Raw genomic sequence first — 20206 nt, 5'->3', positions numbered from 1 at the left:
GCAATAAGATGAAATATACTTTGTCTATATATACACACCTGTTAATGTACATTCAACTTGCTGACATTAACAGATATGAATGTGCTTGTTTACCTGGGTATGAACTCAAGGATGAAAGGAACTGGTTTATGAGAAAAGGGTCTGGTGGTTGTGTCAGTACGGGGCCAGAATCTTCATAAGCGTGCAGTCCTGGAGAAGGGTTTGTGAAGGTAGAAAAAGCACCGCTTCCTGATTCTTCAGCTGCATACGCAATTGTAGATACTCCAGGAAGAGAAAAGGATGCGTTAGATATGATCTGTATATTCGAGTCGATGCACTTAAATTAGTACTTGTTTTGCGCTGAATTTCCCAATAAAAAGTACTATTTTCAGAAACATTTTTCATAAACACAAATATTAGTGAGAAAAGGCGTCTGATCTTCAAAGTTATTGTCTTTGTTCTGTTTCGATCACAATTGAGCTCGCTGCACTCTTCTCATCAAATGGTTCTCTTGAAAAGGAATTGCTGACCGTTCTTGTTCCAACTGTGGGTTCCACATGGCTGATCATTAGCATATTTGGCTATTTGTGGCTCAGGAACAGAGGAGAAAAAGGTAAAGACAAAGCAAGCATCAAAACAGAAGGTAGATAGAGTTACTGTCCATAAAAGAATAGTTGACGAACACCACACCTATAGCATTCCATATGATGATGCTGTTAGGTTTCTTCCTTGACACCAGGCAGAATGGATCAGTTGTTTAGAATCAGGTTGGGAGTTTTAGCAGTGGGTACGTCTGGCGCTGAAGAGCTTGATCTGTTGTGAGGTACAACATATTTGTTTTCATTACAAATCTAATGGAACTTCATATTAGCAAATTTTCAGACAGCACAGTTCAGCGACAAGCAATTTCAGTAATTGTCACCTCATTTACAGAACACTGTCCATCTTCTACGTCTAATGCTATATCAGGATTATTTTCAGATTTTCTAAAGAGGAATGCAGGTTGTTTTGGAGAAGGAATCTCTGTTTCGTTACTCAACATAAAAACAACTGCCAACATAGATGGTCTGTCCGTGGCATGTTCTTGCACGCAAAGTAGACCGATTTGTATGCACTTCAAGGCTTCACGCGGATGATACAACTCCGTCAGTGATGGATCAACTATCTCCGATGCTTTGCCTTCTCTCCATAATTCCCACACCTGTGTTGTTCATATAAAACATTAACATACAAGAAATAAGAGCACCAAAAGCTATCTTATAACTCACATATCCAATCAAGGTCAAAGGAGGATCCTGTTGATAAAATCTATTGCTCTTCTTGCCACTAACAATCTCTAGCAACATGACCCCAAAACTGAAAACATCTGATTTTACAGAAAAGTTTCCAAACACAGCATATTCTGGTGACATATAGCCACTGCATCAGAAAAACAAGAATCTGAAGTTTTAGTATTCCTGGTAATCAATGATAGTACTTTGTCACTCGGTCTATGTTTTAGGCAAAGGTACTTACAATGTTCCTACAACTCTCCTGGTCCTGTCTTCTGTTTGGTTGCCTTCAAATATTTTTGCCATTCCGAAATCTGATATTTTTGGGTTCATCTCTGCATCCAATAGAATGTTGCTGCATTTTAAATCCCTGTGAATGATTCTCAACCTGGAGTCTTGGTGAAGATATAAAATCCCACGAGCTATTCCAACAATAACATCAAAGCGTTTCCGCCAATCCAATAACAATCTTCTGCTTTCATCTGTTGAAACAATTTACTTTTAAGACAGGAATAATTTGACAACTAGTGTAAATCAGGGCAATAAATACGTAAAGAGACTTACCGAAGAGAAACGAGTCCAAGCTTTTGTTTAGCAAGTATTCATAGATTAAGATTTGTTCTCCGTCCTGAGTGCAGTAACCTAGAAGTTTCACCAGATTCCTGTGTTGAAGCATTGCAATTACCATAACTTCATTTTTAAATTCTTCTGTTCCTTGTCCTGAACTTCTAGATAACCTTTTTATTGCAACCTCCTTTCCATTAGCTAGCTGACCCTAAAATCATGTTACAAGATTAAGCCTCTAAATTACAATTATGCAAATTAAAGAAAAACAAATCTGTAGTATTCAGAAGCCATTTAGTTTTTAGCTAAATGCAAGAAACTCAACCTTATAAACAGAGCCAAAACCACCTTGCCCGAGTTTGTTAGCTGGAGAGAAGTTGTTAGTGGCCGCCGTTATGGTGCTGAGCTTGAAATATTCCAATTCAGTAGAAGTGCTGTTTACCTGCAGTTCAGTACCTTTTTTTGCTCTCTTCTTGAGCCACAAATAAGCAAACAGGCTAACGAGAAACCACGATAATGCAATTAATGGTGCTAAAACGGCCAGCATAGGTTTTTCACGAGAATCAATTGACTTCCTTGTAGTTTCAGCTGCACGAGAGTGAAAAGAATAAAGATTTAACTCTATAGGAAAAACCACCCCATTTTAAGATATGGAAAAATATCAATGGAAATATGACAATACATATGGCAAAGGGTAGCCCTTTTGGCACCTAAAGTAGTACCAATATCTATGGTTTCTTTCCTGCAGGGAAGAGCTTATTAACTGTAGTGACAAGCGTAGGAAAGCTCTTATAAATCAATATTTGTAATGACAATCCTATGAAGTAGTTACTGAGCAGAAAAAGGGTACCTAATTCATATGCATCAACACGAACATACAGATCATGACTTTCACTCCCAGCATAACTAATGTCTTCTAATTCCTTGTACCATGTCAAACAACCATATTTTTTTCCGGGAATTGCAATGATTGCGTATGCAGAGCATGAGCAATTCCTCTTGCATTGCACTTCGCAGTCTGCAAGACTCTGGCTCATGTCCACCCAAACTGCAGCTGAACTTTCCGGAAGAACTACATTTTCCACCTTCACAAACCCTTCTCCATGCTGGCACACCGAAGACGTATGTAGCCGCTTCCTGACACAACCACCGGACCCATCTCTCCGAGACCATTCCAATGGGTACTTGGGCTCGAACCCAGGTAAACAGGCACATCCAAATTCATTTACATTGGCAAGTTCACACGTACTAAAAGCACCACAATGTCTATAATAGTGGCACTGAAACTGAGGGGACGTCCAGTATTCCTTCCACTGACCATCATTTTCTCGCCATGTTAGAACCTTTACATGTCCTGGATGATCCACTATTAATCTTAGCAGAAAAGAATCATCAGGAACTGTGTAGACATAGTATATTTCGTCTGGATCATTTACAAAAGTGCTTTTGTATAATCCCATCTGACTTCTCCATGGCCAAGGAGGAGATCTATTAATTGGCTTTGTACCCTTATATAAAAACATTTGCGGTGAGCCATTTGGTTTGATCCTAAATGAAAAGTCTCCAATCCCAGGGTCATCAGCTGATCTCCATGATGTTAGGAACCGATCAATTCCTAATTTTCGATCCAGCCCCAGTTTCATTCCAGGAAGCAGGATGTTCGTAGGATAATCGAAGCTTTGCCATACAATCTTTCTGCTTCTTTTCCTGATCAATATAAAATTCCCAGAATCCAAGAGTTGAGCTTCACAATTATCATTTTCTTCCACTGAAACATTGGCAGACCACACTAGAAGCTTTTGGTCAACGTTACCATAGAGAACGAGGTTTCCATATTGGTTTAGAAAGAGAAATCCAGAGGAACCAATGATTGGATCGTTCCTGTTTGCAACCCACACCACAGTTTGTTCTGGTACTTTATGGTACCAAATTCCAAGATATCTATTGCTAGAACTACCTGGACTGAAAAATCCTAGTGCGAAAATATTTCCTTTGGAGATAAGAAGGTCACCTTCTTTAATGGTTTGGTTCCTCTTTAAGGAGTCGTGGGATGTACAAGATGAGAATTGTAGCATTAAAAGAGAAAAAAGCAGGAACAGTTTTTCAGCTTCCATGAGCGGGTAAACTGGATCTTGGTTTTTGGAAAAGTGTTAAATTTTGCTTTGTGGAAAATGGTTATGGCCTTCAGACAAGTCTCCAGAGAAGTTGCGTGACGGAATTAGGCATCTCTTTAATGAGTTACTCTTTTCAACCTTCAAAGTCCAGGCAATGACTTGTTTTTGTTAAAATATCAATGCAGATTTTTTGGAAACGACACCGTCCTCTAGTTTTAGAAATATGTAGTAGGTTGCAGACACATACAAAAACAACATAAAAAGACAATAAACACAAAGACCATAATAATTATAATTCAAACTTTTATTAGTCAATATTTTTCTAAACAAATTTAAATATTAAAGCTTTTCATAAATCACCTTAAACAAAACTTAAAAATTAATAAAATATTTCTAAGTAAATAGAAAATTTTTTTATCAACTTGAAAAATATGACATTTTCAAAATAGTAATTTTTAGTACTAGCTTGGAGGCCTTAACGAGCTTAGATGCCTTCATAAATCAAACCCTATACTGAGATCATGGCTTCTAGAAATAAAATTTATGTCCATTATTTTAAGGTCATATGTTGGATAAAAATCTCCTACATCAATCTTCTCGTGTTGAAAATAACTTGTTTTTTAAGTTCAAATTGTTCTTATTTTTACCTAATGAATGCTCAATCAAAGCTCTAAAACTCCCTTCCTTTCTTCCCTTAAGGTATATAACAATATTAGATGTCAACTTTAGTTCTTTATTAATATATGTTGTATCTATATAACCCTTGAACAATTGTACCTTTGTGATAATAATAAACTTATAATTAAATGATCAACATAACCTAAATCAATAATTTAATTTTGCTACTTTGCATTTAATTTCTAACTTATCAATATAAACACCATTGATGACATTATTGCTACTTTGCAATCATTGTTTATGCTATTATTATTATCATAAGTTTGGCTAGGTGATCATATATATATATACATATATATAATTTTAGTTTTTCTTTGTTATTTTTTTTTCACTTCGATCGTTTTTGTTTCTGAGTTTTTTAGAACTTGATTTTGGTTCTTGAGAAATAATTAGAGTTGTCAGTGTCACGAAAAAAAATAAGGAAGGATTTGATCTTCCATGTGTTTGGTCTGACAAATCTAAGCTATGTGGCTTTCTAACTTTTTTTTGTTTTATGTGTTTCTTGTGCTATGTTGTTGATTCCTCTTTTTGTTGCATGATCTTAGGAGGTTTTTAAATATTGTAAGGATCTCTTGCTTTCTCAATTTATTGTATTTTGTTGCGCTCTATATTTTTTTTGCATACATATTGTGTTTGAGCATAGCATGTGTTGTTATTTATTTTTGGACCTCACATAAACTTACAAAATACAAAAAACAAAAACAACAAAAACAAAAAATGAAAAACAAATATACATTAGTGGGGAGAATATGAAAAATATCTAGAAAATTGCCATAGACTAGTGGGGGAGAATCAAAATATTCAAAGTTAAAAAATTGATAGTTCAATTTTGAATCATGAAAGCCTTATTAACAAGAAAAGTTCAATTTGAGAAGAAAAATTCAAAATTAGATGTTTAATAACTCAATTGAAAAATTTCAAGGTTTAATTGTATTTATTGAGGGCTTAATTGTAATAAAAATTAGTTTTAAAGTTCAATTTGGACTTTAATGGGAAGAAATTGAAGTTTGGGGGTTGAATTGTAATTTTAAAAAGCTAATTTAGTTAGTTAAAAACATGACATGACATCATTAATATGATGCGGCAGATGGAGTGATGGTACACCCTTCCTGTTGTAACCCAATTTTAACCAATTAGCTTTTAAATTTAATTTTACAGGGTTTAAAATTTAAAATTAAAAGATAAGAGATTTATTTCGATGAAAAGTGTGATTTGTCAACTTGCATGAAAACTAGAGATTACAATGTGCTTTTATCATTCTATCCTTATCTTTAAGATAATCATTATCTTTAAGATAAAGATAGTTATCTGCTTTCAAATTTGATTTTTAATCAAATTCAAACTTCAAATAAAAGAATAAGTTTAATTGAAACTTTGTTTCTCATACGCGAAAGGACTCTGACACTATAAATACAAATCTCATTGTATGCACAAAAGGGGGAAGATAATATAGAGAAAAAAAAAAAAACAAAGGAGAAAAACAGAAAAAAAAAAAAAAACAAAGTAGAAAAATAGGGGAGATGATAGAAGTAAGAAAACAAAGGAGAGAACTAAAAAAAAAAAAAAAAAAACCAAGAATAGAGGGAGAGATTGAAAAGAGGAGAAGAAGGAGAGCATTCTCTTGATGATGCCTACACTGCTACCTTTGCCTTCAACTTCACCATGTAAAGTCTTCTTCTTCTCTCTGTTTTTGTGTAATTGTTGCAAGAAAACAGTGTTAATGTAATTTAATTACCTTTATATTGTGCAATGCACGCGTGGGTTGAGCCATGCTTGCTTGCTGCCCAGCCAGGTCACTAGCTTGGGGCCAGTGATCAAGCTGGGTTGGTTAGGACCAACTCAGCCCGTGTTGATTGGGCTAGACCCAGCCTAAAAAAAAAAAAAAAGAGTTGGTCGGATCTAGGCTTTAGGCTCAGCCGGCCCAAATTATGTTTATTAAGGGTGTGTTTGGTAAAACATACCCTTATGCCTTGGCCATAATTTTTATGCTCATTTTAGTTTGACATTTGGCTAAACGAACCCCTTTTTCATATCAGAAAACTTAAACCCATAATTATATAAGCTTTGATTCCTTACTCGTTCTGCGGCAGATCAAGCTCTTGGTCCAAAATACAATGAGAAAGTCCTGCCTTGGATAATCCATGAAACACTTATCTCCAGGGTGAGGCCAAGACAGCTGAAGTGATTTCACAAGCTATGGCCAACAATCAGTCATCCTTGCACCAAGAAAAATTGAAGCTGCTAGAGAGATTGCTCTGGTTATATCAAATGCGAAGAACAAGGTGTGCTAGAATGCCAGTGACCTTCTGCTGAACCTTCAAGAGATGGGTTTTCAGTATTCACGTTATGAATGACTAGAAAATTGAGGAACGATATTATGTCAGTTTATTAGCTGTTCCCTGCTTCAGTACTCTCTGCTAAATGCCCTTATTATGTTTACTTTAGTAACATCTATCAAAAGGGGTTGTTGACACCCCCCAGGGTTGTTAAAATGAATTGCTCTATCTGTGTAGAGAGCTTACCATGAACTGATCTTATGTGCTGATAAGATGTTTGGTGTTTTTGTTTGGCTTTTTTTCTTATGGTCTGAATTCCAAATCTGTTCTGCTTCATCTAATAGCATTTTGGGATTTTGATTTTGACGTATATTCGAGCATCCGACTGCGTTTTAGATGGGATGCTGCCCCTTTTCCGTATTCGAGTGCTGCAATTTGACCATAAAAACAAGAGAGTTTTTCTAGGTTAAAATTATTACCAAGATTGATACAAATGGAGCACCAAATTTCCTTGCGGGAAGTTTATGAGCCCCCGCCACCCGTTTTTTCTTAATTCCCCGTGAAGTTTTCAACGGGATTAAAAAATGATTTCAGAAGCACAGGCTTCCCGCTGCTTGATTTAGGAAAATCTTGAAGGAATAAATGTCCAAACCAAGTGGGAACTTTAAATCCCCACGACAGAAATTCTAGCTCCGGAGAAGACTTGCAAGGACTTTTGCCCTCGAACACTGTTGTTTTAGCTGGAAAGAGCCCAGTTTGTGGACCAAGTTTTCGAGGTTGGATGCTTTTGTAAGAAAGGAATTTATCCTCCAATCTCATCATCTGAAAGGCATGAAGTTGTCTGAGAGTCAAAAATTGCGGACAGAAAGGAGACCAACTCATTAATTTCTTAGAATTCACGTTGAGCACAAGGATGTTTGTTTTTCTGACTTGCACAGCAAATGGGGATCTCTGATGGACCCCGGAAATCATTGATGTGTTCACCGATGAGGTCAGTTATAACGAAGTAGTCCATCTCACGCCAAATCAATTTTATTTATTTGTCCAACTAGATATTTTGATAGTGGTTTTTTTTAATAATTTTTTATTTAGAAAAATATATTTTAAAAAAATTATTTTTACCATCAATATATTAAAATAATCTAAAATTAGAAATAATTAATTTAAAATTAAAAAATTAAAAATTTTTAAAAAACATTCTTTGGACGCAAAAACATATTTTTTACCTATATAATGTTCATGAAATTTACTATTGTTAAGAACTCACTGTAAACATTGGTTCAAATCAAATTGTGATAACGATTATTTTTTAAAGTGTTTTTTATTTAAAAATATATTAAAATAATATTTTAAAATTTTTTTTGATATTAGTACATCAAAACAATATAAAAATACAAAAATTTAATTTAAAATAAAATATTTAAAAAATTTTAATAACATTTTTAAAATATAAAAATAAACTAAAAAAACATTTAATTCCGCACTCAAAGTCACTAAAGTCAGAGGTATGGACTTGGACATCCTACTACTACATCAAAGAACTATATTGGCATCTTTTTCCCGGTCCATTCAAATAAAAAAGATAATTTTTTTATTATTATTATTATTATAAATGTTTGTATCAGCTTACATATATTTTAATTAATTTTATTAATTATAAAATTAATAATTATATAAGCTTGAAATAGTCCTAAAAAAAACTTAAACCCATAATTAGTAAAATCTTGATTCCTTACTAACTAGTCCTTCTCATGGGCAACCTACAACCTGCCGTTTTTTTTTTAATTATTTTTTGTTCCTTCTTAAAATTCTGACCATATGATCCACTGGTAGTTCTCCATTTATAAGCAAACATCCTTGGTAAGGCAGCCTGGAATTTCTTCCCATGCCAATTTCATGTTGTGTCATGTGTCTCTGATATTACGGGATAATTTCTCTCCTTGCATTGCTGAAAGTCAAAATATATATCCTTCTTTTCCTGTTTTATTCTATCTCACTAATAGCTATTTTGCTTGCTTTGCTTGTATGCATAATGTGCAGGTCTACACTGAAGGAACGCACTTGATGATTATGGCTTGAAAGGCCAACTATTTATAATATTCATGCACAACCCCACCTCATGGATAGCACTGCTGGAAGCCGTGACCTCCAAACGGTAACTTTCTCTCAAAGAATCTATGTTATACTCCCAAACTCAGGAAAAGAAACCAAAGAGAATTGAAGTAGTGCAATTTATGATTAACAAAATGAAAGTTAGAACTTACAAGTATTCTCAAACTTGTTACAGATGTCAAGCTTTGTTGATTTATTTGTGGGCCCCTCGCACTATGATTTTTTTCTTTTCTTTGTGTTTTGTATTTTTTTTTAAGTTATGTGCTCAATCTGTGGCCTATTATTGTTAAATGCAAATATGTCGTGCAATGTTTTTTTTTTATTTCCATCTAAAAAGGGCAAATAATAATAAAGGATAAACAAGAAAAAATATGACATAGAAAATTTCTTCTTCAAATGCATTTTTTGCGAAAATATTCACTGACGCCAGAGTTAGGAGTATCGTATTTTTTGGATTTGTGCGATATTTACCAACGCCAAAGTTATAAATATTCGTAGGAATTGTTCACTGATACCAAAATCAGGAACATGAAAGGAAGAATAAAAAAAGAGAAAAGGAGAACAAATTCTTAAGCAATTTTAGAGAAAACCAGCAATGTAGCCTGCCTCAAGTAGGACGCTTAAGGGGGTGATAGCATCTTCCCTTTTGTATAACCAGTTTTGTACCATAGAATCTTTGTTGACCAGTTAGGGTTTCTAGTGACCATAATACTAGGTGGCGACTCTTTGAACTAGATATTTTTCCCTAAAAGAACAAGATGTCAGATATCTGTTCTTTTTTTCAATCGAGTGATAATTTTTAACTGGTTGCCGTGATGTTCGGGTGTGACACTTTCGATGGTGAAACCTGAAAATATTTTAATATGGTGCATCCTTAGTTTTCAATGGAATCAATAAACCAACATCTTGAGTTATGTATAGACAAATTCAATTCATTCAGATCATTTGATGCTCCTTGTTGGCCCGTGATATATTTTACAAATTGTTACCAGACATGTGTATGAGACCGAAGTTCATGTTTTTATCAACAGTCATACCTGGTTATAATAGTCCGAGTTAAAATATAAATATTTGTCTTCAGTGGTGGTTTGGAAGGATTTCAAACCTTCATACATCTCCGAGGCCATATGGACAAAATATATTTAGCATGTGATGTCTGATCATTTTGTGCGACAATCATACTCCAGTGCAAAGTATTGGAAATGAAAATGTTTAACTGATTTTCTTATTCTGCTTTGATTCAACTGATACAATATTTATAGCCTACATGTAGTATAGTAACAGAATCAGTTATAAATAACAGATTAATACCAGACTTTACAACAGAATACCAGACTTTACAACAGAATCTAACCACCTGCTGTGCCTACTCTAACTGTCTGCTAAGCTTGTTATAGCAGCTTTAGTTTTCAGCTCATCAGTGCAATGTCTTCTCAGTGCAATGTCTTCATTTCATCCATTAGCAGACTTGAGTGTGCTGAGTATATTCAATACGCCCCCTCAAGATGAGATTCATAAAAGAACTGTTAAGGAGAGTAGATATTATGAATACTCATTTTGGACAGTAACGAGTGAAAAAGGGATGAAGGGAGAGCCTTCGTAAAAATGTCAGCCAATTGGTGTTGAGAGGAGACATGAAAAGTACGAAGAACACCGGATAGAATTTTCTCACGAACCACATGACAATCAATGTCAATGTGTTTGGTACGCTCATGGAAAACCGGATTGGCCGCAATATGAAGAGCAGCTTTACTGTCACAGTAAAGGAGAGCAGTTTGTAGGGGAATTTGCAAGTCGCGGAGAAGGGCTTGAAGCCACACAATCTCACAGCATGTGGATGCCATTGCTCTATACTCAGCTTCAGCAGAAGATCGGGAGACTGTGGTTTGTTTCTTGGATTTCCAAGAAATCAAAGAATTATCAAGGAAGACGCAGAAGCCTGTGACTGAACGTCTGGAATCCAAGCAACCAGCCCAGTCTGAATCACAAAAAGTTTTAAGCTGTAGGCTAGAGGCCACTGGAAAGAAGAGTCCCTGACCTGGAGAGGCTTTAATGTAGCGTAGGACCTGAGTAGCGGCATCAAGATGAGGAACTCGTGGCTTATCCATAAACTGACTTAAAACCTGAACAGCAAAAGAAATGTCAGGACGACTGATGGTGAGATAGAGTAGTCGGCCAATAAGTCGTCTATATGAGGTAGGATCATCTAAGAGTGGTCCAGAATCCTTAGAGAATTTCACATTAGGATCCATTGGAACTTTGGCTGGTTTCGAAGCTAACAAACCAGTATTCTCAAGGATCTCCAAGGCATACTTGCGCTGACAGACTGATAAGCCAAGCTCACTGCGAGCTATTTCCAAACCAAGGAAATACTTCAGTTGTCCAAGATCTTTAAGCTGAAATTTGTTATTAAGCAAGTGAATAAACGTGGAAACTGCATCTGAATTGTCACTGGCAACAACTATATCATCAACATAGACTAAGATAGCAATGAAGGAATCTGCTAATGATCGAGTAAACAAAGTGTAATCAGCCTTGGACTGCACGAAACCAAAGTCAAGCAATGCAGAGGAAAATTTGGCAAACCATTGCCGCGAAGATTGCTTTAAACCATAGAGTGACTTATGGAGTTTGCAAACTTTGGACGCCCCCTTTTTAGCAAAACCAGGAGGTAGGGACATGTAGACTTCTTCATCCAAATCGCCATGAAGAAATGCATTGTTAACATCCAATTGATGGAGATGCCAATGCTTGACAGCAGCAACTGCCAAAAGAGTTCTCACTGTGGTGAGCTTAGCCACAGGTGAGAAAGTGTCATAATAGTCCAGTCCTTCACATTGAGTATAGCCCTTGGCAACGAGCCTGGCCTTATACCTCTCTAAGGTGCCATCAGATTTGAGTTTAACTTTATAGACCCATTTGCATCCAATAGTATGTTTAGAAGCAGGGAGATCAACAACAGTCCAGGTATTATTCAATTCAAGAGCTTTAATCTCATTGTCCATAGCCTCACACCATTCCTTAGAATGCATAGCTTGAGTATACGAAGTAGGCTCAACAAGGGTAGATACAGAAAGACTGAAGCATTTCTGATTAGGAGATAGATGATCATAAGAAAGGACAGAGGAAAGTGTATAAGGAATACCTGAAACTGAAGAAGAAGGTGCAGGCTCTGAAGAGGAGGTTGCAATATGACAATGATAGTCATGCAAATATCCAGGTTTGTGTTTTATCCGAGAAGACTTCCTGCATGGCTGAGAAATAATCTCAGAAGGAGATGCTAGAAGAGGTGCTGAGTCAGAATTTAAAGGAGGAGGAGATGGACTGAGATTAGAGGGTGAGCTAGTATTAGTCTGAAAAGGAAAAGAAGCTGAATCCATGTGATCAAGGGATGGGGCTACTGATTCATGTAGTGTAAGAGGTAAAGGAAGGACAGAATCAGTAGAGGAGATATGATGTTTGAGGGAAAAAGGAAATACAGCTTCATGGAATATAACATTCCGGGAGACAAAGACAGTGTTGAGATGTAAATCATAGAGTTTATAGCCCTTGATGTTATATGGATAGCCAAGGAATATACAAGGTTTGGCTCTGGAGTCAAATTTCTGGCGATGTCTAAGGAGAGTAGTTGCATAGCAGAGGCAACCAAAGACTTTTAAATGGGAATAAGATGGAGGAGATTGGAACAACATTTCATAAGGAGATTTGTTATGTAAGACATGAGTAGGAATCCTATTGATCAAATGCACGGCAGTGAGAACACAATCACCCCAAAATGATAAAGGTAGATGAGACTGAAAACGAAGGGATCGGGCAACATTTAAAATGTGCTGGTGTTTTCTTTCAACAACTGAGTTTTGTTGTGGAGTTTCAACACAACTCAGCTGATGAATCACACCTTTTGAGGCATAAAATTGAGGCATGTGGAATTCAATTCCATTATCTGATCGAAGAGACTTGATTTTTGCATTAAACTGTGTTTCAACCATAGTGAAAAAGGATTGAATATGAGTTCTAGTCTGAGATTTATTTTCCAAAAGATGAATCCATGTGAATCTGCTATTGTCATCGACAATGGTCAGGAAATAAGAAGAGCCACTAATAGATTTAGTGGAAAAAGGACCCCAAAGATCACAATGAATAAGATCAAAGGGTTGGGCAGAAGCTGTGATGCTGTGTGGAAAAGGTAACCGGTGTTGTTTAGCCAGAGGACATATGCTGCAAGTCTTATTAGATTCATGTAAAACTTGAGGAATTACATGAGAAAGCAATTTCAAGGGATAATCTGAGGGGTGACCTAATCTGTAATGCCATAGACTATGGTTTACAGAATGAGCAAAGAAACTAGCAGAAGCTAGATTCATTATTGGAGGCTGGGACATGGTTTTTACAGGAGTGGAAAATGCAGAATTCCTAGATAAAGCAGAAACCGGATTTTGCAGCAAATGGTATAAACCTCCATCTTCTTTACCCACACCAATCGTTCTCCAGTTTGCAAGAGTCTGAACAAAACAGAATTTGGATAAGAAGATGACACAATAGTGTAAGGTTTGAATGAGCTTACTGACAGAGATTAAGTTGAAAGAAAAGGAAGGGATACAAAGCACATTGGTTAAAATAAGAGATTCTGTAATCTTAATGGTACCAATGTGAGTAACTGAAGCATGTTGTCCATTAGGTAACCTTACTGTTTTGGAAACGACAGAAGTAATGTGTGTAAATAAGGAGGTAGAACAAATCATATGATCTGTAGCTCCAGTGTCAATTATCCAAGGGGCTTTGACAGAATTTGTGAGAGCAGTTGGATGAGTAAGAGATAAGGTAGATGAAAAAACAGAATGTGTTGGATTGAAAGGAGATATACTGGAAAGAGTACCTGCTCGGTTTAGTTTGATTGGAATGTCACCTGAAGTAAGAATTTCAGATTCTTTATGGACAGATGAAGAGACTTGATTCACAGAGGATTCAATTTCTGAGATTGAGGGGTTGAACATCTCCAGGAGTTGCTGACATTGTGCATAAGTGATAGGTAGTTGAGGAACAGTGCTGTCAGAGACCTGATTTACACTATGAACTGCATTTTTCCCTTTGGTAAATTTGTAACCAGGTGGGAAGCCATGGATTTTGTAGCATTTTTCCACAGTGTGGCCATGAATACCACAATGAGAGCATATGGAACGTTCTTTGCGAGGATAAGAGGATTTGTGTCTAGAAAAATAGGTTGGAGATGGAGCTACTGTCCTGGCAAGTAATGCAGTGGTGTTCTGATTGAAAGAAACACTTGAAGAAGAAATCATACGCTGCCTCTCTTCCTGAATTATAAGGGAGAAAACTTTGTTAATGGATGGTAATGGATTAATTAACAAAATTTGTCCACGAATGTGGGAATAACTCTCATTCAAGCCCATGAGAAACTGATAAACATGCTGTTGATGATGATAAGATAGAATAGTCTTCAATGCTCCACATGTGCACGTAGGAATGGGTTGATGATTTCCTAACTCATCCCATAAGCCTTTCATAGTTGTGAAATAAGCACTGACAGAGTTATTCTCCTGTGACAGAGATGAAATGGACTTCTGTAGCTGAAAGATACGTGGTCCATTGTGTTGAGAGAATCTATCTTGAAGATCATTCCAAATTTCAGATGCATCATCAATATAGATGATGCTGTTGGCAATCTCTGTTGAAACAGAATTCAATAACCACGAGAGAACCATATTGTTGCAGCGAGTCCATGCCAAACCTTGAGAATCTGACAGATTGCATGGCCTAGGCAAGGTGCCATTAACAAAATTGAGTTTGTTCTTGGCTGATAAAGCCATCATCATCGCCCTCTTCCATGAATTATAATTCTCACCATTGAGTTGCTTCGAAACAATCATGGCTCCAGGACTGTCACCATGATGTAGAAAGAAAGGATTGGAAGAATCCATTTCTGAAGTAGCGTCAGTCATTGTTGAGAATGAAGACAGAAGAGAGAATGAAGAAAAAGAAGGATGCGGAAAAAAAAAATTCAGAGAGAATGCTCTGATACCATATTGGAAATGAAAATGTTTAACTGATTTTCTTATTCTGCTTTGATTCAACTGATACAATATTTATAGCCTACATGTAGTATAGTAACAGAATCAGTTATAAATAACAGATTAATACCAGACTTTACAACAGAATACCAGACTTTACAACAGAATCTAACCACCTGCTGTGCCTACTCTAACTGTCTGCTAAGCTTGTTATAGCAGCTTTAGTTTTCAGCTCATCAGTGCAATGTCTTCTCAGTGCAATGTCTTCATTTCATCCATTAGCAGACTTGAGTGTGCTGAGTATATTCAATACAAAGAACCAGAACTAGCAAGTTCATGAATCTGTTATCTAAACACCGGCAGCTCTATTCCATTTGTTTCACATGCGAAGCAAATAGTAAAATTCTTTTTTCATTATATATATTTTTTATTTGTTGTTTTCTATAAATATATTTAATTAACAGTTTTATCTTGCAGTATACAGATTTTGGACACAAACCAAGCCCCATTGATGACCGCAAAAAAGTTAAGGGTGCAATTTCATATTTTAGATTAGCTAGGATACATTATGCTTAATTGATAATTCCTAGAAAGTATTTTAATTCATTGCAAGCATTCGTGCCTTTTGGATAAGATATGCTCATCTAGCAAGGTGGCACGCATCGTTTGGCAGAGACTACTGGGGTTGGAATTTTTGCCTTAAGGTGTTTTTTCTATGTTAACTTTTCAGTCCAAGTTTTGTATAGTTGTGAGACCATTTAGTTAGGGTGAGTGAAAATATCATAATCTCAATTATGAGTCTGATGAAAATAATATTTATTTAATATTCTAATATTTATTTAATATTCTAATATTTATTTGATTTGATTTTTATTAGTTATGTTGACTTAATTTATTATTTAAAAACAATTTTATACTTTAGTAGCATTCCACAATTGATATTCAAAATTTATTAAATCAGATTTTTTTTTAATTTCTTAACTATGATTTTCAAATATAAAAAACTTTGATTTATTAATTTCAAAGATATTATTTTTTTAATATTTAAATAGTTACCCTTAAGAGATATTACTGCACAACGATTAAAGTAATTATATTGTATAAAAAATTAAAATCCCAAGAAGCCCGTGATTATTTTTTATAATGATCAATTGAGCATGTGAGAAGACCATGTTAGCCTTAAGAGATGGGCAAAGTTTTTAGATTGAGAAGGGTCAAAATAGTAAATTCATTACTACAATCCATAATAATTCAACACATATCTATAGTAATTTTTTCAGGTTTAGGTTTTTGTTAATTTTACATGGAAATAAGGAGTTGATGTATGATATATATTTTTTAGAACATTATGATATTTGATTTCAAGCATGTTGTAAGCGAAAATGGAAAAACGGGTAAAAGGGAGAAAATTGACATTGAAATTGTGGGATCGGATAATTGGTCTTTTCAATGCATTTTTCAATTTTATATATATATAAAATGCTTAAAAGACTGGAAAGAGAGTTTTGCACTTTCTTGCCCATGGTCCACACATGCTCAAATTTTGGATATGTAGATTGGGCTTTCCTTGTGTGCGTGTCTATATATATATATATATATATATATATATATATATATATTCTAAGATGAAAAAACTAAAATTAATGTCTAAAATTGATATAAACTTAAAATAAAAAAGGCAAAGGTGCTCAGAGTTTTAATTTGACATGCATAGAGTTAAAATAAAAGCAATTTGAATTTGTTGACGAGTTTTTTTTAACCAAATGAGACTAATGAAGGAGGAATTTTTTTTTTTTTTCAATATACAACTTTATATTAATGAGTACAACTTTCAATTTCATGGTTCGCTCATGCTATAACTTTGGTATAAAAATTCAAAAGCTTTATTTTCTTTAGGGTAAAAAGTCCATACCCCATCAGAGTTCAAAAGGGGCCCAAAAATTACTATTTAAGATTTTTTATATTTTCTAGTTAATTTATGATTTTTTTTCTATTTAGATTAATTTATATTACCTAGTTTTCTTATGACTTTTATTACTTTTCATTTATTTTCTAAATTTATTGTTAGTTTAGTTAAGTTTTTAGGTTTATTGAAGGAATTGCAAACCTCTTAAAGTGATAAATTATTTGAAAAAAAAAATAATTAGTTATAAAATTATAAATTAGGGTTTCTATGTGATTTCTTTTAGAATTATTTTGTATTTTTTTGTTTTTGTCTTTCTCATGGTACTTTCATATGAATCAGTAATATATAAAACTTCAATTTATAATTTTATTATTGAATATTTCTCTTCAAATAATCTCTTAAAATACAAGATAAAAATCTTACTTATACTAGAAAAAAACATCCTAAACAAAACTAAAAAAAATAATAAAAGAGTTTCAAACTAAGTAGAATGTTTTTTTAAATCAACTAAGTAAATATTGCAAATCCCAAACAATAATTTCTTAGACTTATTTGAAAGTCTTTTCATATTTGGATTGATACAAAACTTTAACTTTATAATAAATAAAGCACAAAATTTTACCCTAATTCAATAGTTGAATTAAAAGGAATTCCCATTAAAATAAAGTTGGATTCTAAAAATAAAATAGTCTCCTACATCAGAAAACACTACTTGTACTCGGCTTGTGCTAGTTTTTTTAATTTTATTTAAAGGTACTAGATTTTTTTTTTTAAATCAGAAAAAAGAAAATGCAAGGACATGGTTAAAATAAAGAATTCTAATCTTTACCAAATTTGGTTATGAAGAACTTTTTCCCATAATAAATATAAAGAGACTTAATATCACGCCTCGAATCAAGACTCATGAAATTATTTTATGTGCATGAAAGAAATTTTAACTTCAAAAATAAAAATTATATTCAAAATAATATTCAATTAAAAGAAAATACATTGAATCATAAGTTAATTAAGACTTTAATAATATAATCTAATTTTAAAGTCAAATAAAAACAAATGTAAGTCTAAATCAAAGATAATAAATTGATTTAATTATTTAAATATTAAAGTCTAGAAATTAACTATAAACTTCCAAAATAACTACATGACATTCTAAGCGTTTTCCGAAATTAAATAAGAGGTGAGTGCCACACACCGATAAGAATTCATCTACTTAACTAGATCAAACATGTCAAAACTTATAAATTAATGCTACTATATTGATTGATAATTTTACCCATATTTACCTTGTATTTTACCCATATTTTATATATAAAATGCCTTGATATTAATTATTTTATATTTTGAATGTACTTTTAGATGTAAGATTCGAAAATAAGTAATTTGGTGATAAAATTCAGACCATATTCTAGCTAGTGTTGAATATTGATATATTGACATTTGATTAATATTTTACGCAGAACTTGAGCTGTATGGTTGAAATAAAGTGATTCCTGTGGAATTAAAAAGCTAACATCCATACATTTTTATACAAATATGGCAAGAAAAAAAAAAGCATGGAAATCACAGCCTTCAAAGACAAGTTCGCATTTTGCTAGTTTTGACCTTAGGTCATTCCGACTTGAATATCTTGAGTTAGAGATATCTTGAGTTAGAGAAGTCTATTTGATGCAAACTCAATTTTGTTGGATTTCTGACTCAAAAACCTATCAACCTACCAAATTTCAGCTAAAAAAAAAAAGCTCATATAAGAGATATGATATTTCTAAGACAATCTATAAATTCTGTTAACAGACAGGTTTTGTGAAGAAATAAGTCTCAAACATCCAAACCGACAGGACAATTATTTTTTCATATGAAAATGGTTTTTATTTTGGAAAATTAAATTCACTAAATCCAAAGTCAAAGCTTGAAGATTTTATATAAGACTATTTTTCCTTCTTTATAAGAAAGTAATTATTGTGTTACTTAAATATAAATTGTCTACTTTGGAAATGACTTTTATATTTTTAGGACACAAACGGACTAGTAGGAATGTGAGGATTATGGTTTCCTATCATATAAAAAGAAAGAGAGATAGGAAGAGAGGGAGGCGACTAAGAAAAAGAAGAAGAAGAAACTCTCATCTTTTTTTTTTCTACACTTGAAATTTTGTTTTTATCCTTTCTTTTCCTTAGTTTTTTTATAGTCATACGAGACTAAGTTATTTTTCTTGGTTGAAAAGATACAGAAGCCTTAAGATTTAAAAAAAGTTATGAGATCTATTTTATCTTTTCTTTTCAGTTTTATATGATGAGTATGAATGTTTTTCTATGCTTATTTTCTATAATTGTTTAGTTTGATTGATTAGAACGACTAAGTTTTTATTCTTACCAATCTATTGCTAAATTTTCTATCAAAATCAGAGTTGTGATATTTAACTTGTGAAGCGACTAAGTTTAATAATTATGAAAGATCTATGCTATTAATTTTAGGAAAAACATTCAATTAAATTAAACATAGACTGCAGACAGTTATGTTGTCTAGATTTATCAACCTATCTAGTTCTCAAGGCTATCGTTGAATTAAATTGCTAGTGCGGATGCAATGGTTGTTTAATGGTTAGATGAGTTATACTGCATGTTAGTTAATTGATTAATATTAAGAAAAGATAAATATTTAGAATATAAATTGATGAATCGTTTCAATAATCAGTTTTGATTTCTGTCGTTGAACATTTACTTGAAATGTTTTTCTCTTATTAAGTTTCGGTTTATTTAACTTAGTTTGAGTACTTTATTTTGTTTACCCTACCATAGCTTAGATAATTTCAACCCCCCAACTTTGAATCATTTAGCATAAAGACCCGAACTAAATCTTAAATCTTTCTCGTGGGATCGACCCCTTACTTGCTCTATATTATCTTATTTGTTTAAGTTAGGGTAATTAATTTGTGTGATCGCGACATTGCAACGCAAATACATATAGTTTAAAGTATATTCAAAGAACTTTTGCAATCATAAACATATTTTTATAAAACAGTTAACATTATTTACAAAAATCATTTACATGCATGATCCACCTAATTTACAAAACAATAATTATTTGAAAAACTCATTTTGTACATAAGTATATATTTTCTAACTTAAAATAACTAACCAAAGTGATGAAATATTACTTGCATGTTACACAAATCCAATATATATTTTTCCTAGAGACAACCAAGCACTCTTAACAACCTAACAATAATAATCATTATAAATTATATGCTCACTAATATCCAATGCAATACATGAGCTTGTTT

General features: G+C 33.6%; 1 protein-coding gene across 4 annotated transcripts; it reads right to left on the bottom strand.

Annotated features, from left to right (window-relative positions):
• Window positions 1–795: 795 nt before the first annotated feature.
• LOC118058505 (cysteine-rich receptor-like protein kinase 19) lies at window positions 796–4075 on the bottom strand. 4 transcript variants are annotated; one of them, XM_035071203.2, is made up of 7 exons: window positions 2665–4075; window positions 2271–2402; window positions 2140–2180; window positions 1815–2025; window positions 1495–1732; window positions 1248–1398; window positions 796–1180 (listed from the first exon to the last, which is right to left on the bottom strand). In XM_035071203.2, exons 1-7 carry the CDS (start codon window positions 3926–3928, stop codon window positions 872–874), a joined length of 2346 nt encoding a protein of 781 aa, XP_034927094.1. In that variant the 5' UTR covers window positions 3929–4075; the 3' UTR covers window positions 796–871. The 4 variants fall into 4 exon arrangements, with proteins under 4 accessions (XP_034927094.1, XP_034927090.1, XP_073268464.1 ...); XM_035071199.2 differs by having other exon boundaries at window positions 2140–2402; window positions 2665–4069; XM_073412363.1 differs by lacking the exon at window positions 2665–4075 and having other exon boundaries at window positions 1815–2015; window positions 2257–2396.
• Between the last annotated feature and the right edge of the window lie 16131 nt (window positions 4076–20206).

The sequence above is a fragment of the Populus alba genome, chromosome 11, assembly GCF_005239225.2.
Source record: "Populus alba chromosome 11, ASM523922v2, whole genome shotgun sequence".
NCBI lineage: Eukaryota > Viridiplantae > Streptophyta > Magnoliopsida > Malpighiales > Salicaceae > Populus > Populus alba.
The sequence above is the reverse complement of the archived record's forward strand: the minus strand, read 5'-3'. Positions and strand labels throughout refer to the sequence as shown.

What these genes read in the sequence shown, in the direction of transcription:
- LOC118058505 (XM_035071199.2), bottom strand. Translation starts at nt 3,928, where the DNA reads ATGGAAGCTGAAAAACTGTTCCTGCTTTTTTCTCTTTTAATGCTACAA. An exon ending in GTTTTGGCTCTGTTTATAAG is followed by an intron (nt 2,026 to 2,139) that starts GTTGAGTTTCTT and finishes ACATGATTTTAG; the next exon opens with GGTCAGCTAGCTAATGGAAA. An exon ending in CTTTGACCTTGATTGGATAT is followed by an intron (nt 1,181 to 1,247) that starts GTGAGTTATAAG and finishes TGAACAACACAG; the next exon opens with GTGTGGGAATTATGGAGAGA.